Source organism: Lipotes vexillifer, unplaced genomic scaffold (genome assembly GCF_000442215.2).
Source record: "Lipotes vexillifer unplaced genomic scaffold, Lipotes_vexillifer_v1.1 scaffold1139, whole genome shotgun sequence".
NCBI lineage: Eukaryota > Metazoa > Chordata > Mammalia > Artiodactyla > Lipotidae > Lipotes > Lipotes vexillifer.
The window spans coordinates 121,410-148,474 of NW_006798273.1; the positions used below are offsets into that span (position 1 = coordinate 121,410).

Genomic DNA, 27,065 nt, shown 5'->3' on the forward strand with positions numbered 1-27,065 from the left:
CCCTACAATGATGAGAGCAGATCTACTGACTGTTCTTCAGACCCGCATTCTCTGGCCTCCCTCCCTCGGGGAATAATAGCTTCTTTTACTTTAGTTGGAAAAATCTCAGAGTAGTACAGTCATCACCCTGGCTTAGGTGAGGTGGCTACCCCATCACTCAGATTAGGACGGTGTTTGGTAGCGGACGTGTCTTCCAGGGGGTTTCTCTGTAATCATCAGGGTTTCACCCAGAGAAAGAAAAGTCGTGTAGTGGGCAGGAACTCCAGTTGAAGCCCGTTACAACCTCCCTGGCCCGTTGAACTCCTGATGACCTTCAGTCCTCTGTAAAGCACACCTTCCCCAGCCTGCCTAGCAGAGGTAGAAACTGCCTTCCCCCTGCTTCCATGGTGTGGCATTCACTCCACAGAGCTGGGATGGATCCACACCCAAAATTTGATTTAGGTGTCAAGACTGACTCACACACCAAGAAGGGCTGAAAAGATTTATTATCCTCACATAATGAAGCTTTCTGGGGAGAGCAGGGAGGGCTCCCAAGGTCTGAAAAATGGCTTGAGAGAGCAGAGAAAGGAAACTGGCTTGGCTCTTATGCTTAGGGGGTGAGGCTGGGCAGGCTTGCATGGTTTGAACTTCTTAGTAGATCGGAGAGAGAGTGTGCAGGCTTCCCTGTGGGCTTGCCCAGATGTGGGGCATAAGGTGAAGGGACATTGTGGGGCTTGAAAACTGTCAGCAGTGAGACATCAAAACTGGAATTGGGTTCTTCATCACACCTGACATCCTCTGCTAACTTCTGTCAGTGCTGGTTATTGCTCTAATTGTTTCTTTTGACGTCTGCTTCCCTCCTAGACCCGACTATCAAGAGAAATAGGCGCTATTTATCTTTACGTATCTGGCACGCACTTCACACTTAACACATGCCGTACATTGTCTTTAAGTCCAGCAAGATTACCTGCTGATTTCTTCTGCTACAGTAAAATTCGTTTTGCATTTTCAAGTGTTTTTGCAGCACTTCATTAAAGGTTTGCTATACCTTTTCTTCTTGATCCAGCAGTGTACTGATTTAATTAATGCCCAGGCTGTACATGTTTCATTAGCTTCATATGTCTAGCAGTAATTTTAGGACTTGAGGCGTAGCCTTCACAGAACACTTCATAATATTTTTTTCCAGAAATTGTAAGTAGTCAGAAATCATTGCTCCCTGTACCTTGACTTATGCACTGAAGTCTTGCCTTATGTTTTCTGTGAACTACTCCTACTGCTTGTGGTCATTTTTGCTAAACCTGAAGCCATTCTTAATTTTAAAACACCCTTTGCAGTAACTGAAGAACTTTTGAGTCGGATGAAATTCATCACTCCAGGTTGCACCCAGTTGCCAACCAGGGTCTCCAAGACGGTTTCCTGTCCTTTAGCAAGGATGCAGCTCTAGTTCCGTGGCTGCTTTCTAAACCGCCGTGGCCTGACTCCTCTCACTACCCTGGCCGTCCCTACCGCCCTCTAGAATGTCTTTGACGTTTGATCAAATTAACTTTCTTGAAAAATAGGCTTTCTTTGTTTACATCCATTTTGTTTAAATTTATTCTTTGATTCTACTTTTTTGCCCCTTCCCGAATCTCCCTTCCTCTCCCTCTGCCCTTCTTTTCTTTCCCCCCTTCCCCCCTCTCTCTCTGTAGCAGTCAGCCTGGAGCAATCTTGGGCCTGACCACCACCTTCCCCCCACCCCCTGCTTTACTCACCCCCCGCAGTTATTTATGCCAGTGCTGTTAAATATTTTTTCTGTTTCCATAACAACTCCTTTTTTCAAACATTCATTGCAGATTTAAAAGATTCTTTGGGTGGGAACTTGTTTTACTGAGTTCTTTGGTTTATATAATTATTAAGTCCAGAAAATCTTGATTTCAAATCTAAGTTTAAAACAGAGACTTAATGGCTTTTGAAAGGGTGGAAATTGAATAAACTTGCTGAAAATGGAGGTGTTTTTTGTCAGGTTCAGTTGATGAGAAGCATTTCTCCCTAATCACTTTTTGGTATTCCGAGAAAATCAAGTAGGCCCTCTTTTCTAGAGGGATGTTTGGTGCTTTTTAGCCTTCCAGTTTATAACTGTTCAACCATCACTCCAGCTCAGACCTCAGTCTAAAATGTGTTTGAGACGATGGTCAGATTTTGTGGTAATCGAGTGGTCAAAGTAGTGCATATTGATTTGGCCCAAATTCCTGCCAAAAGTTGTGTTTAATAGACTGCTGTGTCACTGTCATTCACAAAGTTTGCCTGAGGGCCGCTACTCAGCCATTTCTTCAGCTGTTTCATGGCACTGCATTGTCATCTTTCTGTGGCTAGAAAAATTGCCATTGACCACAAAATTGCAGCTTACTTTCCAAGCTAGTCTCCAATTCATGAGTGCTTCTTCCAAATTCTTTTGAGCCTCAGACTCTTGTAAAATATGGACAGTCAGTCAGAAGCTCTGCTCTTAAGAGAACAGCTGCATATCTCAGCTTGGTTTATCTATAAATAATTCAGACTAACCCCCTTGGCCCTCCTCCTGTCTTTGGAGCAGCTGATAATGGAAACAAACTGGACCAGCACACTAGCAGGCATTTGAAAATCTTTGTCTTATTTTAAAATCTTACCTGTCTAGCCAAGCAGTCACACATGATGCTTATGACAGGCAGGATTCTAAGATGGCCCCCCGATTCCTGGCCCCTAAGGTGCACATTCACCTTCTCCCAATTGTATTCAATCAAACACTCATCTAGATGTTGCTGTAGAATTTTCAGAGAGTTTTGAAAATGTAATTAAGGTCCCAAATCAGTTGACCTTCAAGATAGGGAGGTAATCTGGGCACCTGACCTAATCACACGAGCCCTCTACATCTGGCTGTGGCAATCAGAGACAGAAATGTGGGATTTGAAGCATGAGAGGTATTTGATGCAAGGGAGTTTCTTTGTGTTGGTTTTGGAAAGGGCAGGGGCCATATGGCAAGAGGCTGAGAGCAACCGAAACGTTGCCAGCAGCCCGCATGAGCTTAGAAGGGGACTTTGAGCCATGATGTGTGAGACCCTGAGCAGATACACCAGTCATGCTGTGCCTGTACAGAACTGAGAGATGATAAATGGGCATTGCTTTAACCCTCTCGGTTTGTGGTACTTTGTTAGGCAGCATAGAAAACTGATGCACTGCTTATTTATTCACAAGTAAATTTGTATTAGTACTTGAGCATAGTTTTCCATGGTTCAGTGTGACTTCTCTCCTCAGTCTTCCACTTTGTCAAGGGAACTGAGAGGGAGAGGCAGGGGAAGCTGTTTGTATGAGGTCTGTAAGCTGGTCCATCCAAGGAGACCTCCCTCTGCTTCCATGGTCTGAACCACCTGGAACTGCAGGAAGCCTGCTCTGTGTGTGCATGAGTGGCTGGAATAGCCTGCTGACGCCTTCCCTCAGTTCTTGTTACTCCAGACTTCTCTCGGCAATGTAAGTAGATGACCCTTCTCCAAGGGTTCCTTTCTGGAGGGTATGGCTTAGGGCCTTTCCTCTTTGATCCCTAGAAGAAAGGGTAAGGCCAGCCTCACCGGTGTTGCAAACCAAGCTTTCTGATCCACCCCTGCTTCCAGGCTCCTAGAACCTCCAGGCTTGTTTCCTTACCCCAGAGCTCTCTCCTGTGGCAGAGGCCATCTTCAGTCCTGTCTTCTTCAAGGATCGCCCAGAGTACCTGTCTGTGTTATACCCTGTCTTCTTTATCTAAACTGAGATTGATTGCCCTGAGGTCAATGGAGGAAAAACATTAAGAACAAATTCATAGGGAGGAGAGACACTGGTTGCCAGGTAGCCTATGGGACACTTGAGTTGTAAAACAGCCTGTTTGCTGGAAAAAGCACATAATTGGCGAACTTACAGGGTGGAAGGAGGACATTTTTATTCCTGTGTACCTGTTACTCTACTTACACGTATATGAAGCTTGAGGAAGAAGGGTTTTATCTTCCATATTGTCTTTGTAAAGCTTCTTCCTGCAGCATCACGGCCGTAGTTTGAAGTCCCAGCTGGATCTGTACCTACTTCCCTAATTATTTTATGGTCCTGTGACCCTACCTGAGATCGATGAGCCTGTTGGTTAAGAGGTCTAGCTCCTGAGAAAGCCTCTACCTGAGCAAGAGGAAGTCCACGCATTGGGGGCTCCTGAGGGCACTCAGCTTTCTGCCTCCTAACCCTAAGTGCGCTGTTGCAGACCTGCCTCTGGATGCCCCTCTGTCCCTTCCTCAGGGCCCAAGCCTTGGTTCACCTTTGGGTTTTTTCTTCATGGCTGAACTGTAAGCCACAGAAAGATTTTGAGTCTCGTGATGGCTGGGCTGTAAGCCACGGAGCAGTTTTGGACCAGGTTTTTGCTTCCCTGCAAAGCAGGAAACTCGTCTGTGGGATCCTGCCTCCCAAGGGCAGTCTGTGGGTACAGCCTCTTAGTGACCACTAATGCCGCAGAATCACCTGCTCTCTGCTGAGAGACTTTAAGGGAGTTCATCTTCTCTACAGCCTTCCCGCTTCTGGCAAGAGCTGGTGGCATCTGCAGTGATGAGCTCTCAGAAGGGGAATATGTCTTGGTTTAAGCCTTAGAGGCACCAGAAGACATTGAACCTCAGCGACAACAAAACTTCATGTCAGCATTATAAAGGAATTCTCAGATGGTGTGTAAAATAAAAAGCAGCACAGCCCATTTTCAAAACCTTAAAAATGTGTTAAATGTTTACGAAAGACAGTGAAGAGTTCTTATTTATATAGTTTGTGGACCTTATGCATATAAGGTGACTTTTTTGGGTAGTATGGAAAGAAGGTATTGTTATCCCATTCTAGAAAAGACAGTGTTTAAAACAACTCAAGAGTCAACTGTAGATGAAGCTGCAGAAGAAATGAATAAAGTGGTGCTGAGTTAACATTTGATTTTGATTTAGGTGATACAGAATATGAGAATCAAGTGAAATAATGTGACTGTGCTAAAAGTCAGGCTGAGTGTGTGTAATTCTGCCCAACTTTAGACTTTGAGGGTTTTACCCTCAAAAGAAGAAGCCCTAATAAGGAAGTTAGACAAACCTCTAAGGAAACTGACTAAAACTTCTGCTTGGACAATAAAATGAGTTTGAGTTTATTTATCATAATGTTTAATTATAACACTTCCACCCTAAGTTCTCTAATATTCTATTTAGATAAAATTTGTTAAAGTACTTTTCAAATTGAATTATTGAGGGATCATATCACAGCATATGGGGCTTACTGTCTGACCAAACAGGATTCAGCATTGATGGCTATATAAGAAGCACCTATAAAGATAAGGTAGCATTGTTAACAGTGGTGGCTCAATTGTAGGTCCTCGGCAAATACCTTTTGATTCATTGACCTCAAGTAAACAACTCACATAGCAAAGCCATCTTGACTGATGTGGTCACTCTAAAGCAAAAGGAAAAATAAAAGACTCTGAATGCTTTATTTCACTTTTATATGATGACGCTTAACAATTATAGGGCAGTGTTACTTTCCAGAGTATCTTCATTGCTTTACCACATTATTTTCACCTTTTATCTTTTTTATGAAATATAGTATACAGACAGAAATGAATAAGACATATGTATAGTTTTGTATCTGCCCCCCAGTTAGAAATTATTCTTACGTAATTTTAATGTATGTAATTATATTTTAACATATAAATAATATTGTGATATAGCTCATTCTGGTTTTTTTTCCAACTTTGAGATATAACTGATAAATAACGTTGTAAGTTTAAGGTATATAGCACGTTCATTTGACTTTCACTGCAGAATGATTACCACAATGGCATTAGCTAACACCTGCATCACACCACATAATTACCTTTTCCTTTTTGTGGTGAGAACATTTAAGATCTTAGCAACTTTCAAGCGTGTAGTACAGTATTGTTAACTGTAATCACTATGCTGTGCATTAGATCACCAGAACTTATCCATCCTCTAACTGGAAATGTGCACTCCTGGATCGACACCTCTCCTTTACCCCCACCCCCTAGTCCCTGGTAAATACCATTCTAGTCTTTGTTTCTATGAGTTTGGCTGTTTCAGATTCCACATATAAGTGATATCACACAGATTTGTCTTCCTCTGACTTACTTCACTTAGCATAATGCCCTGAAGTCCATCCGTGTTGTTACAAATGGCAGGGTTTCCTCTTTCTCATGGCTGAATAATGTTCCATCGTGTATGTATACACCACAGCTTCCTTATGCATTCATCCATCGATGGACACTGAAGTTGTTTCCATATCTTGACCATTGTGAACAATGCTGCGGTAACCCTGAGAGTGCCATGTATCTCTTCGATGCCCTGTTTTCATTTCCTTCAGATATGGGAAGAAGAGGGGGTTGCTGGATCATAAGATAGTTCTGTTTTTAATTTTTTGAGGAACTTCCATACTGTTTTCCATAGTGGCTGCATCGCTCATTCTATTTCTTACCTTTCTAAAGGTCTGCTTTTGTTAGATTATTTCTCTGCTCTCTTATTTCTAACCACAGGAGTAAAATAGTGAGTACTTACTCTACCGTTAACTCCCCCTTTGATGGCTACACATATTGCCTCACCACCACAGACAGCCCTGCAGTGAAATCCCCTTCCAGGGTCACTTACGGACCGTCATGAGAATTTCTTTGGAACTCTAAGCGCAGAGTGGAATGCATAGGTTACAGAGTGTGAGTACATTCACGTACCTATGTATGGCCTGATTGCTCTTGTGAATGAATGGCTCTTCCTCTCTGTACTCCTCCGAGCAGTCCACTAGCATTCCTGTATTGCCATGTCCCCTGTATTCGCACTTAACATTAGCCAGCTTTCTAATTTTGCTAGTTAATAGGGATAACATGATGCCTTGTTAATTTTGCATTTCCCTGATCACTAGTAAGTTCAAATATCCATCTCTATATGCTTATTGGCCTTTAGAGTTTCCTCTTCCTATAAATTGCCTGTTCATATCCTTTGACCATTTTTCTTTTGGGGTTCTTAGTAATTAGAAATTCCTCTTATAGTCTAAAAGTAACCTTAAAGTCTAAAAAGATATTTAGACATTGCAGATACCATTTCCCAGCTTGTCATGTGTCTGTTACATTTTCCCATCTGGTATTTTGTTGAACAGAAAGTCTTAATATTTCCCCCAACTTCTGAAAAATTTAAAAGTACAGAGAAGTAGGAAGAATAATATGGTGAACACCTACATAACCTTTATCCAGATTCACCAAGAGTTAACCTTTTCTTTCTGTCTCTTTTTCTTTCTACACACACACAAACTCCACTTTTTTTCCCGAAAGTAAATGTATACATCATATTTCACCCCTGAGTTCTTCAGTGTGTAAATCCTAAGGGACTGGTCCTATGTAGCCACAATTCCATTATCACACCCAAAGAATATAATATTGACGCAGTAACATTATCTAATATGTAGTTTACATTCAAATTTCCCTAATTGCCAAAAGCAATATAGTCTTCCATCCTCTAACCAGGTTTAAATTAAGGATGACACATTGCATTTGGTTGGTAGGTGTCTTTAATCTAGAACTGTTTCCTACCTTTTTTCTTTTTCATAAGATGGAAATTTTTGTAGTCCAGGTCAGTTGACTTATAGAATACCCTACAAACTGGATTTGCCTGATTATATCCTAATGATTAGATTTCAGGGTAAACATTTTTGTCAAGAACATTACATAGATAATGTTGTATTATGTTATATCAGGGTAATGTAATGTCCATATTTCTAATTATTGTTGATGCTGAGTTTGAGCACTCATTGGTGTACTATCTGCCAGATCCTGTAAATTGTAAAGATGGCTTTTCCTCTTTGTAATTAATAAATAATCTGTAGGGCCTCCCTGGTGGCGCAGTGGTTGGGGGTCTGCCTGCCGATGCAGGGGATGCGGGTTCGTGCCCCGGTCCGGGAGGATCCCACATGCCGCGGAGCCATGGCCGCTGAGCTTGCGCGTCCGGCAAGGGGAGGGGCCACGACAGTGGGAGGCCCGCGTATTGCAGGAAAAAAAAATTAAAAAAAATTAATAATCTGTAGGGTTGCTATCCTGTTCTCCATCAATCTTTCATCTAATAGTTGACTTCATCAGCACCCATAGACCCTTACCTGAATCAGTCATTACATCGATAGTTGCAGAATGGTGATTCCTTTTTTTCCCCTTCAAATTCTGTCAGTGTTTTTTTTTTCATTTAGGAATCAAGATTCTTCTGTAAAGAAGTATTCCCGTCTTTTCTTTGACCATCACTATAGACCAAGGGTTAGCAAACTATGGCCCTTGACACCTGTTTTTATATATAAAGTTTTACTGGAACATAACCATACCCATTCATTTACGTTTGTCTGTGGCTGCTTTTTGCACAACAGTGGCAGACTGGGTAGTTGTGACAGAGATTGCATGGTCTGTAAAGCCTAAAATATTTACCGTCTGGCCCATTACAGAAAAAGGTTGTTGATCTCTGCTATAGACTCATGGGTTTTGTTTTTTAATCACTGTGTTATAACCCTTTACTTTCACTGTTCTTTTTGCTCCAAATTTTACAGATTTTGCCACTGGGAGCCTGTTTAAGCTGATTCCTTTTTCTTTTTTTGATACGTCTTATTATCTTTGAACAATTCTTTTGCTTTCTGATACAACAAACGTTCTAGACTTCCTTATGTTTGCTTTGTCCAAGACCTGGAATTAGCCAAAACTAAAGAAGTCCTGGTCTCTTCAGTGGGAAATGACGTTTAGAAACCCAGATCTGGGCACTGAATGTGCTCATTGCCCCTATATGTCATTGCTTCTGTGCTCATGTGGACCGATCTCTGGAGGAATATATACATGTATATATACATATGCATCATGTATGTATATATTGATATGTATACATGCATAAATCACGGCCCATACTGATAAGTCCAATTCATATTTTCCCAATTCAAATCCAGCCTCACAGAGTTCTTTCTCATCTTTCCCCATTTTGTGTCAGCATCTCTCTTTTCCCCAAAGTGTTTGGTAGAAGACTTTGCCAGTCAGGTCCTTATGGACTGGAGTTTTCTTTGTGGGGAAGTTTTAAATTGCAGATTTAATTTCTTCAGTAGTTTTATTTTCTGTAATGCTTACATATTTTTTTTCTTAAATTTGTCAGTTTTGGCAAGCTCTGTTTTTCTAGGAGTATGGCAATTTCAGGATTTTCAAATTTACTATCATAAAGTTAATATAATTTTATGATTGTTTTACTGTTTGTAACATCTATAGTGATGTCTTCTTCATCACTGCTGGTACTGATATTTTATGCCTCCTCTTTTTTCTTTATTCATCTTGCCAGGTACTTAACAATTTATTAGTCCCCCCCTGCCAAAATGGGAATTTTTGACTTCATAAATCATCTCTATTTTATGTTTTGCTTCATTGATTTCCACTCTTATTTGTATTATTTCTTTCCTTGTACTTTCTTATTTTAATTTGCTATTCTTTTTCTAATGACATGGATGCTTAGCTCATTTTCAGGCTTTCTTCTTCTCAAATATGTACATTTAGATTTATGAATTTTCGTTTAAGCACAACTTGAACTGTATTCCACAAGTTTTTAATGAGTTAATTTCTTCATTTTGATTCAGTTCCAGGTAGTTCTTAATTTTTATTCAGATTTCATCTTTGATCCATGAGCTGTTTACACATGTTGGTTTATTTACATATTTATAGAGAATCTGTTTATCTGTTTGTTACTGATTTCTAGTTTAATTGGGGCCAGGACTAGAAAATTCTGTATATAAAAGGGTTCTAAACAAAGAAGCGATGGAACAAATAGAAAATAACTAGCAAGATGGTAGACTTTAACCATAAAAATAATTACATTTAATATAAATAGTCTAAACACACCAATTAAGAGACCAAGATTGTCACATTAAAAAAGCAACACACAACTAACAACAGAAACCCAAAATATAGGAAGCAACACTAACAGAACTAAAGGGAAAAAACAGTTCAATAGTAATAGTTGGAGATTTAGGTACCCCACTTTTGATAATGGCATTTGGAAAGGAAGAATTAAACCATCTCTGTTTTCAGATGTTATACTCTTGTACATAGGACATCCTAAGCAATCCACGTTTTAAAAAAAATAGAATAAGTGAGTTCAGCAAGGTTACAGGATATTAGATCAATATACAAAAATATCTGTTCTATACACTGGCAATGGACAATCAAAATTAAGAAGACAATTCCATTTACAGTGGCATCAAAAATAATAAAATACTTATATACAAATTTTTTAAAAGTAGTGCTGTATACTAAAAATGCCACGCCATCGTCAAAAGAAATTAAAGAACTAAGTAAATAGAAACCATCCCATATTCATAAATCAGAAGACACAAATGAGAATGGCAGTACTCCCTAAATTGATCTGTGGATTCAACACAATCCCCATCAAAACCACAACTGACTTTTTTACAGAAATTGGCAAGCTGGTATTAAAATTCATATGTAAAATAAGAAGTATCCAGGATAGCCAAACAGTTTTTTAAAAGGAGACCAATGTTGGAAGACTAATAGCTCCCAATGTCAGAAGCCTTCTAAAGAGCTTTAGTAGTCAAGACCCTGTAATACTGCCATGTAGATAAATGGGAAAGAATTTAGATTCCAGAAATAGAACTTTACATTTATTGTAAATTGATTTTGACAAGGGTGCCAGGACAATTAAATGTAGAAAGAATAATCTTTGCAACAAATGGTGCTAAGACAACTGGCAAAAGAATTAAGTTGGATCCCCTACCTGACACCATACACAAAAATTAATTCAAAATGTATCATAGAGCTAAATGTAAATGTAACATAGCTAAACTATAAAACCTTAGAGGAAAACATTGTAATGTATCTCCATTATGCAGTGATTTGTACAATATTTTCTTAGGTATGGCTCCAGAAGCACAAGTGACAAAAGATAAAATATACACGTTGGATTACATAAAAATTAAAAACCTTCGTGCTGCAAATGATACCATCAAGAAGGTGAAAAGGGGCTTCCCTGGTGGCGCAGTGGTTGAGAGTCCTCCTGCCGTTGCAGGGGACACGGGTTCGTGCCCCGGTCCGGGAAGATCCCACATGCCGCGGAGCGGCTGGGCCCCTGAGCCATGGCCGCTGAGCCTGCGCGGCCGGAGCCTGTGCTCCGCAACGGGAGAGGCCACAGCAGTGAGAGGCCCACGTACCGCAAAAAAAAACAAACAAAAAAAAAAGAAGGTGAAGATAGCCACCGAATGGGAGAAAATATTTGCAAATATCTCCTAAGAGGCTTATATCCATAATGTATAAAAAACTCTTGCAACTCCTTAAATTTTGCTGTGTGCTTATTAAGTACAGGGTTTCCTTATCTCTCCTTGTTGACATTTCATAAACCCTTTCAATCAAGAATTATTTCATTTTTTAAAAAAAATTTTGGGTTTTGCCCATTGTTTTTGTCCCTATTCTTCAAGTATTCCCACACTCCATTTTCCAGATATTACCACGTCTAGCTATGTTCTACATATCTGTTTTTCTTTTGATTTTTATAGCTCTTTTAAAATATTCTAAATATATATTCTTTCTTACTGAATTTGGAACTAAATTGTCAATCTGATCTTCCAACTCACGAATAGATTTTTATCTACCTATCCCATCCATTATCTTTATACATTGTTTTCTGCTGATATTTTCTCCTGTTTTCTGTAGGCTTTCTTCATTTTACTAGTATCTTGCCATTTCTCCTTAAGCATATTCCATTATGCTTATTTTTATTTCTTGGTTTAACTTTTGCAGCTTCAGGTATGCATTATTCAGCCTTTACTAGGTTATGCTGTGATCACAAACGACCCAGTGGGATTTAGACTAGAAGAGCACTCCTATCTGTGAAATGCCATTTACTTGGCAGAAGAAACAGAGTGCAAGAAGACTCTTAAAACTTAATCATATATGTCACTTTTGCTCACATTTCATTGGCCTAATGTTAATGAAGTGGAGAGATACAAGCCTCTCACCAGTTCAGTCAGCAAATTGGGAACAACATTGTGGTCTATCACAACATTGTATATGTTTTCAACTTGACTGTACTACTACTCACAGATCATGTTATTTTGATGTGTGAACTTCTGAGTTGCTGCCTTATAATGCATATTGAGGAAGAGCAGAAGACCAAGCCTTTCTCTTTGTCTCTTCTTGTGAATTTAAGAAGGGAGATGATCCCCAGGGTGGAGAGGTCGAGTTACATACACACAGTCACATAAAAACTATTGCTTGTCCTATGTTCCCACCACTCTGTCTGACAGTGCTTAGGCAGAAGTGTCTGCAAGAGGTATCTTCCTAAGTTGTAATCTAACAACTTTAGGGCTTTGGAGGACCAGAGAGAGGAGTGTAGAGGCGGGTGTCCTCAAGTGTAGCTGATCATCAGCTTCTTACCCCAGTGAGCCTTTCTGCCATCTGGGTTGAAGGGGGAGGCTTTGATTGTACCAAGGCAAGCAGGGAAGGGAATGGAGAAGAGGAGAGTCATTCCTGGCTCCTCGTTGTCGGCCTGGGCTGCTCTGTGTCCCTCACTTCTCCCCACCTGCCAGTTCAGGCAGCCTTCTGTTCCCCCAAGGGTTTCTTGCTGTTTTCGGTTAATCCTTGGAATCAGGGATTGACTTCTGAAGTTTTCCAGCGTTGTTGTTTGTATATGCAGCTGTTAGGGGGTGTCAGGGAGAACCAGTAACATATACTAACAAACTCACCATTTTAAAAGGAGCCCAAAGCCCCTGGTTTGTTTGTTTTTTAAACTAGTGAAAGTTATCAGCTGTTCACTGTTTTATCGGTTTTCCAACATCATAAGTTACAAGTGGTAAACTGAACTGAGGAAAAGGCAGGGGCAAAAATTCCTGAAGGACAAAAGCATGGTGGACAGTTGAACCACATGTAAAACGTAATTCTGGCGCTGCATCCTCAACTGCTTAGAATTTGAGGTTTATACAGATGAAATAAAATTTCAGAAAACATAGGCCAAAATGATTGTACAAGAAGAGGACCTTGTGACAGAAATTGTAACTGAATTAGAACATGAGGGTTTGGATTCACATAGAGGATAGGGAAGAAAACACAGAGCAAAGACATTGGTAAAGGCATGGGGGTCACGCACATGGAACCAGCCTGACTCAGGTGGAAACACAGGGAATCACGCGTGGAGGCTGAGTGATTCCAGATTAGGGGGGCTGATAACCACTTCATAACAGCAGGTGGTATTACAGAGAGAAAGAAAGGGATCTGACTGTTTTGTTCCCTGCCTGCTTCTTCACTAGATTGTAACCACTGAGGTCGTGGGCAGGGCCAGGGGCGGGCAAGCTGCCCCATGCACGCTCTCACCAGGTGCCTGGTTCTGTGCTAGACAATACGAGGAATACACAGTGCGCATACAACGTAAACTTCGTCCTTAAGGTACTGATAATCTTGTTGAGGAAATAAGACAGGTGCCAATTAAATAACTAGAGAGAACTCTGAAAAAACGTAATTCATTTGCAGAATTCTCTTAAGCTGTCAAGCTAGGAAGCCTGTGCAAATATGATTAGCAACGTAAGTACTTAATGGACTACGTACTGAGGAGGTTTCACTTTTCAGACAAACTGTAATGTGGATGCCATGGGGAACATTAAAATGAGTCTGTGGATATCAGACCTCGAGTGTGTGCTTTATACTGTTCCTTTGAGAGGGTTAGAGCAGGGATTAGAGCCAGGTGGCCTGGATTCAGAGTGAGGCTCCAAGTATGACTTTAGGTAAGTTAATTAAGCTTTCTGTGCCTTGGTGTCCTCATCTGTAAAATGAGTATAACAACAGCCCCTAACTCGTAAGGCAGATCTGCTCACCTAACGTTGCCACTAAACTTCTTCTAAATTGAAGAGCATCTATCAGTGGAATTTGGGGAGAGGAGGATAAGATTCAGAATTAGCAGAGAAGCAGGCGGTAGGTGGTATTACAGAAAGCAATAAAGGGATCTGACCGTTTTGTTCCCTGCATGCTTCCTCACTAGATTGTAAGCTTCAGCCGGGTGGAGACTTGCCTCCTTACATCCCAGTACCTGGCTCAGTGTGTGACATACAGTTGGCACTCAATAATTTTATTTGCTGAATAGCGAATGCATGCATTTTAAATATGTGTAATTTTAGGTATAAACTAATTTATAATTTCATACGTTTGGGTATGTATTTGTCTAAATAATTTTGATGTTTAATTATTTAACAACTAGAGGTTAACTCTAAAACTAGAAATTGTCTTTGAAGTATTTGTAACGGTTTTCTTTTTGTTTTTACAGACCAGTTGGAATGCCAAAAATGGAAAAAGTTTACTTACATAACCCTAGTTCTGAAGAAACTATTACTTTAGTATCAATATCTGCTACAACATCACATTTTCATGCATCATTTTTTCAAAATAGGGTAAGCATCTCTGCTGTATTTGATTTCTTTTGAGTTTGAAATTGAAACGTCTAGGGTTTTTAGTGTATAATTTTACTTTGCTGTAATTAAAATCTAGTTTGAATGTTGCACATGTATTCTGGACTTTAGTTTGCCCCATTTCCTGAGAATTATCACTTCTACTTTTCAACACACATTGTTTTTCTCAACATGAAACAGCCTAACAAATCAACTTTGAAACTTAAGCACTCTGAAAAATGTAGCATTCATATATTCAGTTGGTTTTCTTGTCCTTCCTAATAATAGGTAATTCCTCAGCGTTGTGTTAGTTTTCTATTGCTGTGTAATAAATCACCACAAACACCCACTTATTAGCACATGGTTCTGTAAGTCACAAGTCCAGTGGGTCCTTTGCTCTGAGTATCTTAAGGCTGTAACTAAGATGTCAGCTGGGCTGAGTCCTTGACTGGAGACTCAGGGGAAATCCACTCCCAGACTCATTCAAGTTGTCGGCAGAATTCAGTTCCTTGTGGTTGTAGAACCGAGGTCCCCGATTCATTGCTGGCTGTCAGCCAGAGACCTCTCTCAGTTCCCTGAGGTACCCACACTCCTTGTCACCATCTTAAAGCCAGCACTGGTGTGTCACATCTCCCTCACACTTCAGAAATCTGACCTCTCCTACCACCAGTGGAGAAAACTGCTTTAATCATGTATTGTGTCAGCATCACCTGGGTAGTCTCCTTTTTGATTAACTCAGGGTCACCTGACTAAGAATCTCATTACATCTGCAAAATCCCTTTTATCAAGTAGTGCAGATCACAGGTGTGGTATCCTTCATATTCACAGTCACAGAAATTAGGGAAGGAAATTTGAGGGCCTGTTTAGGGTTCTTCCTACACAGGTGTCCTATAAAATTTTACTTATAATCATTTTTGTACATAGTATGCAAACTTGTTACTATAAAAAAAACTTTTATCTGGCAAAAAAAAAAGGATCTTAATAAATTTTGGATCTGAGAGAATGCATTAAGCTTTAATATATAGGCTTCCGAAATAATTAGCTAAATAGCAAATATCAGAGGGAAGGAAATGAATGGAGCCTGATTTCATCTTTCGAGGGTTTTCACTGACTCCTTTGAAGAGATATGACTAAATAACCAATTTTTAGCATATAAATTTATATCAATTATTTCAATTTTTACATTTCTCCTTTCTAAAATCCTGGCTTCATAGTATGTTGTCTTTAAGTAGCAACTTCTAGGGTAAATAATGGGATATAATTTTGGCTTTTTTAAAATTTAAAACTATCTTGTAAACAGGGAATGGATAAGTCAGCATATTTTGATGATAAAGTTTTAATTTTCTTGTTGTACTCTTGGAAAGCATCCCTTTTCTAAAATATTTTCTAAAACAAGTTTCCCTTGAGTTATTTGTTTTACCTAAAAGATATTTCCACAATTCTTATAAATGTGCTGATGGTCTCAAACAATCAAATCCCAGTCTAAGAGAGACCTAGTCCCGTACCCTCATTATATGAATGAAGAGCTGAACCCCAGAGGGCTTTGCCTGTGGTCATGCAGTTAGGGACAAGAGCCAAGGTGAGGGTCTAGGTGTGCTGTTGGCCTCCCCAGGGATTTGTATCATATTAAGCTACAGGGTGGGTCATATACGTTACAATCTGTGTATGGAGACACACTTAAGTGTAAGTGGTGTCATCCAGCTTTCAGGCATTGCCACAGTGTAGAGACATGTTGGGTTAAAAGGCAAAATCGTGAAGTGCAGTGGAAACTGTTTAAAAGTAGTTCACAACTACACTACAGATTTTATTTTTACCTTGTTAACTTACTTTGCTAATTCAAGCAATGTTTTGTTGTTTCTAAACATCAAGCTTCACCCTTGTTAGAGACCAGGGTTTTTACTTTTTTCATGTTCCAGTCACAATACAAAGCAGACCAAATAAATAGCAGAGTTACAAATAGATTCTTACAAGGGCTAGCCAGGTAGACGATGCAGACCAAGTGGAATGGGGGGTGACCTGGAAGAGCACATGTCCCATCCAAAGGCACCCAATCAGCTCCAGCCAGTGGTGGCCACGTGGGAATGTAAGTTCATGCACAGTTCTTCTGATTTTCCACGAAGAGTCGGAAATAGGAATTTTTATAAGATAATATCTACTGATTTTGCAAATTAAAAATGAATTTGACTTTAGAAAGACAGGTAGTGTGGACCAAAGAAAGCTAGTTAAAGCACACCAATTTTACATTTCTGACCTAGGCTTTCCCAGGGACTTATTTCTACAAATGGATCTTATACAAAGAGAAGTCTTTCTGAAAGATTCTTCAACAGATAATCTTGATCAAGGGATCAATCCAAGAAGAAGATATAACAGTTGTAAATATTTATGCACCCAACATAGAGCACCTCAATACATAAGGCAAATGTTAACAGCCATAAAAGGGGAAATCGACAGTAACACAATCATAGTAGGGGACTTTAACACCCCACTTTCACCAATGGACAGATCATCCAAAATGAAAATAAGGAAACACAAGCTTTAAATGATACATTAAACAAGATGGACTTAATTGATATTTATAGGACATTCCATCCAAAAACAACAGAATACGCTTTCTCCTCAAGTACCCATGGAACATTCTCCAGTATAGATCATATCTTAGGTCACAAATCAAGCCTTGGTAAATTTAAGAAAACTGAAATTGTTTCAAGTATCTTTTCTGACCACAACACTGTGAGACAAGATATCAATTACAGGAAAAGATCTGTAAAAAATACAAACACGTGGAGGCTAAACAATACACTACTTAATAACGAAGTGATCACTGAAGAAATCAAAGAGGAAATAAAAAAATACCTAGAAACAAATGACAATGGAGACACGACGACCCAAAATCTATGGGATGCAGCAAAAGCAGTTCTAAGAGGGAAGTTTATAGCAATACAATCCTACCTTAAGAAACAGGAAACATCTCGAATAAACAACCTAACCTCGTACCTAAAGCAGTTAGAGAAAGAAGAACAAAAAAACCCCAAAGTTAGCAGAAGGAAAGAAATCATAAAGATCAGATCAGAAATAAATGAAAAAGAAATGAAGGAAACAATAGCAAAGATCAATAAAACTAAAAGCTGGTTCTTTGAGAAGATAAACAAAATTGATAAACCATCAACCAGGCTCATCAAGAAAAAAAGGGAGGAGACTCAAATCAATAGAATTAGAAATGAAAAAGGAGAAGTAACAGCTGACCCTGCAGAAACACAAAGGATAATGAGAGATTACTACAAGCAACTCTATGCCAATAAAATGGACAACCTGGAAGAAATGGACAGATTCTTAGAAAAGCACAACCTTCTGAGACTGAACCAGGAAGAAATAGAAAATACAGACAGACCAATCACAAGCACTGAAATTGAAACTGTGATTAAAAATCTTCCAACAAACAAAAGCCCAGGACCAGATGGCTTCACAGGCGAATTCTATCAAACATTTAGAGGAGAGCCAACACCTTTCCTTCTCCAGCTCTTCCACAATATAGCAGAGGGAGGAACACTCCCAGACTCATTCTGTGAGGCCACCATCACCCTGATACCAAACCAGACAGAGATGTCACAGAAAAAAGAAAACTACAGGCCAGTATCACTGATGAACATAGATGAAAAAATCCACAACAAAATACAGGTAAACATAATCCAACAACACGTTAAAAGGATTATACACCATGATCAAGTGGGGTTTACCCCAGGAATGCAAGGATTCTTCAGTATATTCAAATCAATCAATGTGATACACTATATTAACAAATTGAAAGAGAAAAACCATATGATCATCTCAATAGATGCAGAAAAAGCTTTCAACAAAATTCAACACCCATTTATGGTAAAAACCTTCCAGAAAGTAGGCATAGAGCGAACTTTCCTCAGCATAATAAAGGCCATATATGACAAACCCACAGCCAACATCATTCTCAATGGTGAAAAACAAACCATTTCCACTAAGATCAGGAACAAGACATAAAGAAATAAAAGGAATCCAAATCAGAAAAGAAGAAGTAAAACTGTCACTGTTTGCAGATGACCTGATAGCATACATAGAGAATCCTAAAGATGCTACCAGAAACCTACTAGAGCTAATCAATGAATTTGATAAAGTAGCAGGATACAAAATTAATGCACAGAAATCTCTGGCATTCCTATAACCTAATGATGAAAAATCTGAAAGAGAAATGAAGGAAACACTCCCATTTACCATGGCAACAAAAAGAATAAAATACCTAGGAATAAATCTACCTAAGGAGACAAAAGACCTGTATGCAGAAAACTGTAAGACACTGATGAAAATAATCAAAGGTAATACAGACAGATGGAGAGATATACCATGTTCCTGGATTGGAAGAATCAACATTATGAAAATGACTCTACTACCCATAGCAATCTACAGATTCAGTGCAATCACTATCAAACTACCAATGGCATTTTTCACAGAACTAGAACAAAAAAATTCACAATTTATATGGAAACACAAAAGACCCTGAATAGCCAAAGCAATCTTGAGAAAGAAAAATGAAGCTGGAGGAATCAGGCTCCCTGACTTCAGACTATACTACAAAGCTACAGTAATCAAGACAGTATGGTACAGGCACAAAAACAGAAATATAGATCCATGGAACAGGATAGAAAGCCCAGAGATAAACCCACGCACATATGGTCACCTTATCTTTGATAAAGGAGGCAACAGTATACAATGGAGAAAAGACAGTCTCTTCAGTAAGTGGTGCTGGGAAAACTGGACAGCTTACATGTAAAATTAGAACACTCCCTAACACCATACGCAAAAATAAGCTCAAAATGGATTAAAGACCTAAATGTAAGGCCAGACACCATAAAACTCTTAGAGGAAAACATAGGCAGAACACTCCATGACATAATCACAGCAAGATCCTTTTTGACCCACTCCTAGAGAAATGGAAATAAAAACAAAAATTAAAAAATGGGACCTAATGAAGCTTAAAAGTTTTGCACAGCAAAGGAAACCATAAGATGAAAAGACAGCCCTCAGAATGGGAGAAAATATTTGCAAACCAAGCAACCGACAAAGGATTAATCTCCAGAATATACAAGCAGCTCATGCAGCTCAGTATCAAGAAAACAAACAGCCCAATCCAAAAATGGGCAGAAGACCTAAATAGACATTTCTCCAAAGAAGATATATAGATTGCCAATAAACACATGAAAGGATGCTCAACATCACTAATCATTAGAGAAATGCAAATCAAAACTACAATGAGGTATCACCTCACACCGGTCAGAATGGCTGTCGTCAAAAAATCTACAAAGAGTAAATGCTGAAGAGGGTGTGGAGAAAAGGGAACCCTCTTGCACTGTTTGTGGGAATGTAAATTGATACAGCCACTATGGAGAACAGTATGGAGCTTCCTCAAAAACTAAAAATAGAACTACTATACGACCCAGCAATCCCACTACTGGGCCTATACCCTGAGAAAACCATAATCCAAAAAGAATCATGTACCACAACGTTCATTGCAGCTCTCTTTACAATAGCTAGGACATGGAAGCAACCTAAATGTCCATTGACAGATGAATGGATAAAGAAGATGTGGCACATATATACAATGGAATATTACTCAGCCATAAAAAGAAACGAAATTGAGTTCTTTGTAGTGAGGTGGGTGGACCTAGAGTCTGTCATACAGAGTGAAGTATGTCAGAAAGAGAAAAACAAATACCATATGCTAACACATGTATATGGAATCTAAAAAACAAAATGGTTCTGAAGAACCTAGGGGCAGGACAGGAATAAAGACGCAGACATAGAGAATGGACTTGAGGACATGGGGAGGGGAAGGGGTAAGCTGGGACGAAGTGAGATAGTAGCCTGGACTTATATACTACCAAATGTCAAATAGATAGCTAGTGGGAAGCAGCCACATAGCACAGGGAGATCAGCTCGGTGCTTTGTGACCCCTTAGAGAGGTGGGATAGGGAGGGTGTGAGGGAGATACAAGAGGGAGGAGGTATGGGGCTATACGTACATGTATAGCTGATGCACTTTGTTATAAAGCAGAAACTAGCACACCATTGTAAAGCAATTATACTCCAATAAAGGTGTTAAGAAAAAAAAAAAAAGATAATCTCAATGTGTATATAGTCGAAGAAAAGTTAAAAGCCAGTCTGTGTTTTCCAGTATCAGGAGATAGAATTAAACAGTAAAATAATCTATACCTATCAAAATCTACATTTAGGTACTCTAGATTTAGCTTTAAAAGAGATAGCCAAAATCTATGCTACCTTAAGTTTTTTTTTTTTTCTTATTCTTCTTCTTGCTTTTCATTTTTATTCCCTACAGTAAGATACTGGCTCCAGAAGCTCAAGAAGTGGAGAGGAGAGATGGAATTAACTCTTGGGAGAAGAAATAAACTTATTTCCCCTCCACTTAATTTTATGCCTATCATAAGAGCCTTTGGGGAAAAATGAAAGAGTTTCTCATGTCCAAAAGAGCAAAACCTTTCTGTATGTTTATCCTAACTCTAATTGCCTTGTCATCTTTAGAATTCCTGGTCAGATCATATTTCTTTGAGAGTAAAACATTTCCTGTAAGTCACTTACGTTGTTGATTATTAACCAGTATCATCTCTACGTTAAGTAACCAGTAGGAAATACAAAATAGAATAGTTATTATTTAAAAGGCTAAGTGTTACATAACTGTATTTTAACACATACACACATACAAATAATACCCCTTACTAAGGTTTTGATTCAGAGATCACCTGGAAATCAAGAACAAGGGTAATAAAAGGAATGTGGTTGTGTGACCATTCGTTTTTCTATATATAACTCCTAATAATTGAGGTTTATAATTATCTGTTGACTAACTATAATTGTCTAATTAATTATAATTAAAATACATAATATTAAGACTGCAGTTTAGGCCTATTCATCTTCATGGCTATACTGCATATTGGCCATAAAATATGTAATGTATGGCTTGTGACAAAAAATACAGATTTTTTTAATACTCTATAATAGTCAAATTTTAATTACCATAGAATTGTGGAAATGGGTGCCTTATAGACATTGGTGAGCAAACAAAAAGTATTTTTTCCTTGATTCTGTAGAGCCTTTTGTTTGATTACCTTTTCAGGTAAACTGAAGATTAATTAGGATAAACTTTGTTTCAATCTATGGCTAAAGTGAAAATGTTTTTACCCATTTATTTTAGTATGCTTAATATAGTAAACAATCTCTTCTCATGGGTTGAATGTCATTAGTGAATATTAATGATTATTTTTTAATTACATGTAGAAACCTGGACATTTTTTGTTCTATTTCTGATATCCATACATGTTAATCCGAATTGAACAAATGTGATATAGCAGTAGCAATGATATAGCAGGACAGCCTTTCTTTACTGAGTGTTCTTGGCTCCCATGTCAAATATTAGATAACCATATATGCAGAGATTTATTTCTAGGCTATTTGTTCCACTGGTCTACATGTTTTATTTTTATGCCAGAACCATACCGTTTTAATTTCTGTAGCTTTATAGTATGGTTGGAAAGCAGGAAGTTTGCTGCCTCCAGTTTTGTTGTTCTTATGATTGTTTTGTGTTTCTATACAAATTTTAGGTTTGTTTTATCTCTGTTAAAAATGCCCCTGGGATTTTGGTAAGATTGCATTGAACCTGGAGATGGGTTTACTTAGTATGGATACTTTAAAAATATAATTCTTCTGAGCCATGAACAAAGGATATCTTTCCATTTGTCTTCTTCAACTTCTTTTATCAGGGTCTTAACAGTTTTCATTATACAGGACCTTTCGCCTCCTTGGATAAATTTATTACTAAGTATTTTATTGTTTTTGATGCTATTGTGAGTAGAATCGTTTTTGGTTTTGTTTTTTTCAGGTGTTTCATTGTTAGTGTGTAGCAACACATCTGGTTTCTGTGTGTTGATTTTATATCCTATAACTTTACAAAATTTTTTGATTAGTTCCAACAGTTTTTTGGTTAAGTCTTCAGGATTTTCTATATATAAGATCATATCACTTGCAAATAATGACAGCTTTTCCTTTCCACTTCTGATGCCTTTTATTTCTTTGTCTTGCCTTAATTGTTTTAACTTAGACCTTCCAGTACTATGTTGAATAAGAGTGGTGAGAGTGGGCACCCTTGTCTTGTTTCTGATTTTAAGGGAAAGCTTTCAGATTTTTATCATTGAGTGTGATGTTAGCTTTGTGTGCTTGTATATGGCCTTTATTATGTTGAGGTGTGCTCAATCTGTACCCAATCAGTTGAGGGTTTTTATCATGAAAAGGTGCTGTATTTTGTCAAATGCTTTTTTATTGTGTTGCTGAATTCACTTTGCTAATAGTTTTTGAGAACTTTTGCATCCATATTCATCAGGGATATTGTTTATAGTTTTCTTGTAGTGTCCTTGTCTGGCTTTGGTATCAAGGTAATGCTGACCTCATAAAATGAGTTTGGAAGTGTTCCCTTCTCTTACTTTTTGGAAGAGTTTGAGAAAGATTGACATTAATTCTTCCTTAAGTATTTGATAGAACTCACAAGTGAAGCCATCTGGTCCTGGAGTTTTCTGTTTTGGGAGGTTTTTGATTACTGAGTCAATCTCCTAACTCATTATTGATCTATCAAGATTTTCTGTTTCTTCCTGATTCAGTCTTGGTAGGTTGTGTGTTTCTAGGAATTAATCCATTTCTTCTAGGTTATCCAGCTTGTTGGCATAGAATTGCTCATACTGGTATTTTATGATCCTGTGTATTTCTGTAGTATGTCTCCTCTTTCATGTCTGATTTTATTTATTTGAGTCTTCTTTTTTCTTGGTTAATGTGGCTCTTGATCTGTCAATTTTATCTTTCTGGAAAACTGGCTCTTAGTTTTGTTGATTTTTTTTCTATTGTTTTCCTGGCCTCTTTTATTTCCATTTTGATCTTCGTTATTTCTGTACTGCAAACTTTGGGCTTAATTTGTTCTTTTTCTAGTTCCTTGAGGTGTGAAGTTAGAATGTTTATTTGAGATCCTTCTGTTTTCTTAAAATATGCATTTATTACTATAAACTAAGTTTATCCTTTTCAGAATGCTTTTGCAGCATTCCGTAGATTTTGGTATGTTTTGTTTCCATTTTCATTTGTTCAATGTTATTTTTTATTTCTCTTTTGATTTCTTCTTTGACCCATTGGTTGTTGAAGAGAATGTTGTTTAATTTCCACATAATTGTAGATTTCCCAGCTTTCTTCTTGTTGATTTCTAGTTTAATACTACTGTGGTCTGAAAAAAATACTTGATATGATTTCAAACTTATTCTTCTCTATGTGCACTTGACAAGAATATGTATTTGCTGCTATAGGATGGAATGACCTATAAATGTCTGTTAGGTCCATTTGGTCTAATGTGTGGTTCAAGTCCAGTGTTTCCTTGTTGATGTTCTGTCTGGATGATCTATCCATTGCTGAAAGTGGGATATCAAAGTCCCCTACTATTATTGTATTCTTGCCTATTTCTCCCTTCAAACCTGTTGATATTTGTTAATATATTTAGGTTCTCCAATGTTAGTGCATATATGTTTATAATTATTACATCTTCTTGATGAATTGACCCCTTTATTATGTAATGACCTTTTTGTCTCTTGTTACCATTTTTTTTACTTAAAGTCTATTTTATGTAATATAAGTATAGCTAACCCCATTTTCCTTTGGTTTCCACTTGCATTGAATTTCTTTTTTTTCTTATTTATTTAATTTTTTGGCTGTGTTGGGTCTTCATTGCTGTGCGCGGGCTTTCTCTAGTTTTGTCGAGCGGGGGCCGCTCTTTGTTGCCATGCACGGGCTCCTCATTGCAGTGGTGACTTCTCTTGTTGCAGAGCATGGGCTCTAGGCACATGGGCTTCAATAGTTGTGGCATGTGGGCTCAGTAGTTGTGGCTCTCAAGCTCCAGAGCGCAGGCTCAGTAGTTGTGGCGCACGGGCTTAGTTGCTCCGCAGCATGTGGGATCTTCCTGGACCAGGGCTCAAACCCGTGTCCCCTGCATTGGCAGGCAGATTCTTAACCACTGTGCCAGCAGGGAAGTCCTGAATTTCTTTTTCTGTCCCTTCACTTTGAGCCTATGTGTTTCATTAAATCTGAAGTGAGTCTTGGAGGCAACATATAGTTGGGTCTTGTGTTTTTATCCATCCAGCCTCTCTGTGCCTTTGATTGGTGAATTCAGTCCATTTACATTAGAGTAATTATTGATATGTAAGGACTTCCCAGTGCCATCTCATTAATGGCTTTCTGTTTGTTTTATATTTCCATTGTTTCCTTTCCCCTCTGTTTCTGCCTGCCTTTGTAAATTGGTGACTTTCCACGGTGTTATATTTTGTTTCCCCTTTCTTTACCTTCTGTGAATCTACTCTAGGTTTTTGCTTTTTGGTACCATGAGGCTCACATAAAATATCTTTAGATAAAATGGTCCATTTTACATTGATAGCAACTTAATTTTGATGTCATGCAAAAGTTTTACCCTTTTACTGCCTCCCTTTAATGTGTTTTGGTGTCATTATTTACCTCTTTTTATATTGTGTATTCATTAACAAATTATAGTCACTGTAATTATTTTTAATAATCTTCTCCTTAAACTTTATACTGTAGTTAAGTGGTTAACACACCAGCCTATTACAGAATTAAGTTTTCTGTGTCTGATTGTACATTTACCTTTACTAGAGTGTTGTATACTTTTGTATGTTTTCATGTTGCTGATTAGCATCTTTTGATTTCAGCTTGAAGAACTCTTTTCATCACTTCTTGCAAGGCAGGTGTAGGGGTGATGAAATCCCTCAGTTTTTGTTTGTCTGGGAAAGTATCTCTCCTTCATATCTGAAGTATAACTTTGCTGAATAGAGTATTTTTGGCTAGCAGGTTTTTTTCAACACTTTGATTTGTCATTGCACTGTCTCCTTGCCAGTAGGGTCTCTGCTGAGAAATTGCTGATTGCCTACTGTGTTTTCTTTGTAGGTTACAATCTTTTTTTCTCTGACTCCTTTTAGGATTCTCTCTTTATCTTTGATTTTTGACACATTCACTATAATACATCTTGGTGAAAGGCTTTCTGCTTTAGATAATAGGGTAATCCGTTAGCTTCGTGAACTTGGATGTCCAAGTCTCTCCCCAGGTTTGGGAAGTGCTCAGCTATTATTTCTTTAAATAAATTTTCTGCCCCCTTTCCCTTCTCTTCTGGAGCTCTGATTATTCTAATATTTTTTGATGGAACTCCACAGATCACACAGGCTTTCTTCACTCTTTTTCATTCTTTTTTTCTTTGTTCTGTGCTGTGTCATTTCAAAATTCCTGCCCTCTAGCTCACTTATTCTATTTTCCATTTTATCTAACCTACTGCAGATGCTCTCCATTGCATTTTTCATTTCATTCATTGAAATCTTTAGCTCCAGAATTTCTGTTTGGTTCTTTTTTGTGATTTCTTTCTCTTTGGTAAATACCTCATTTTGATCATTTATCTTTTTTAATTTACTTATTTTATTTATTTGTTTTTGGCTGTGTTGGGTCTTCGTTGCTTCGTTGTTGCTGTGGGGCTTTCTCTAGTTGTGGCGAGCGGGGGCTACTCTTTGTTGCCGTGCGCGGGCTTCTCGTTGCGGTGGCTTCTCTCACTGCGGAGCATGGGCTCTAGGCGCGCAGGCTTCAGTAGTTGTGGCACGTGGGCTCATTAGTTGTGGCTCATGGTCTCTAGAGCACAGGCTCAGTAGTTGTGGTGCACAGGCTTAGTTGCTCCATAGCATGTGGGATCTTCCTAGACCAGGGCTCGAACCCATGTCCCCTGCATTGGCAGGAGGATTCTTAACCACTGTGCCACCATGGAAGCCTGATCATGTATGTTTTTGAGATTTTGTTGGATTATCTTTCTGAGTTTTCTTGTAGCTTGTTGAGTTTCTTCAAAACAGCTGTTTTGGGGCTTCCCTGGTGGCACAGTGGTTGAGAGTCCGCCTGCCGATGCAGGGGACATGGGTTCGTGCCCCAGTCCAGGAAGATCCCACATGCCGCGGAGCGGCTGCACCCGTGAGCCATGGCCGCTGAGCCTGCGCATGCGGAGCATGTCCTCCGCAGTGGGAGAGGCCACAACAGTGAGAGGCCCGCGTACCACAAAACAAAAACAAAAAAACAGCTATTTTGAATCTTTTATCACCTAGACCACAAAATTCTGTAACTTTGAGCTCAGTTGTTGAATTACTGTTCTTTCGGTGATGACATGTTTCTTTGATTTTTCACATTTCTTACAGTTTTGTGTTGCTGCTTTTACATTTGAAGTAGCAGTCACCTCCTTAAATCTTTACTAGTTGCCTTCAACTGGGGTATACTGTTCACTGGTGCTGTTATATGTCTAGGGCTTTTCAGAAGGTGGTGGTGCTGTAGCTCAAGTTTGTGCTTTCTCCCTTGCCCACACATCCTTGTATGTTTTTCTGACAGCAGTCCAAGTACTGGACTCGCTCTTGCTAACTTGGGAGTGCACACAAGGAGCCGTCTGCAGAGTTGGGGAGGTGTGGGTTTAGCTCTTGGCACTGGGGGGGCCTTCAGACCTAGTGGGGAGATCCTCCAGTGAGATATTCCAGAGACTCCTGGATGAACTTCCTGCTG

The 27,065-nt window shown here is 38.8% G+C and overlaps 1 protein-coding gene across 1 annotated transcript in view; it reads left to right on the top strand.

Annotated features, from left to right (window-relative positions):
- TMEM131 (transmembrane protein 131) overlaps positions 1-27,065 on the top strand; it is a 195,542-nt gene that overhangs the window by 80,585 nt on the left and 87,892 nt on the right. Inside the window, 1 exon segment of the mRNA XM_007470223.1 lies at positions 14,295-14,418. Coding sequence (XP_007470285.1) covers positions 14,295-14,418 — 124 coding nt within the window.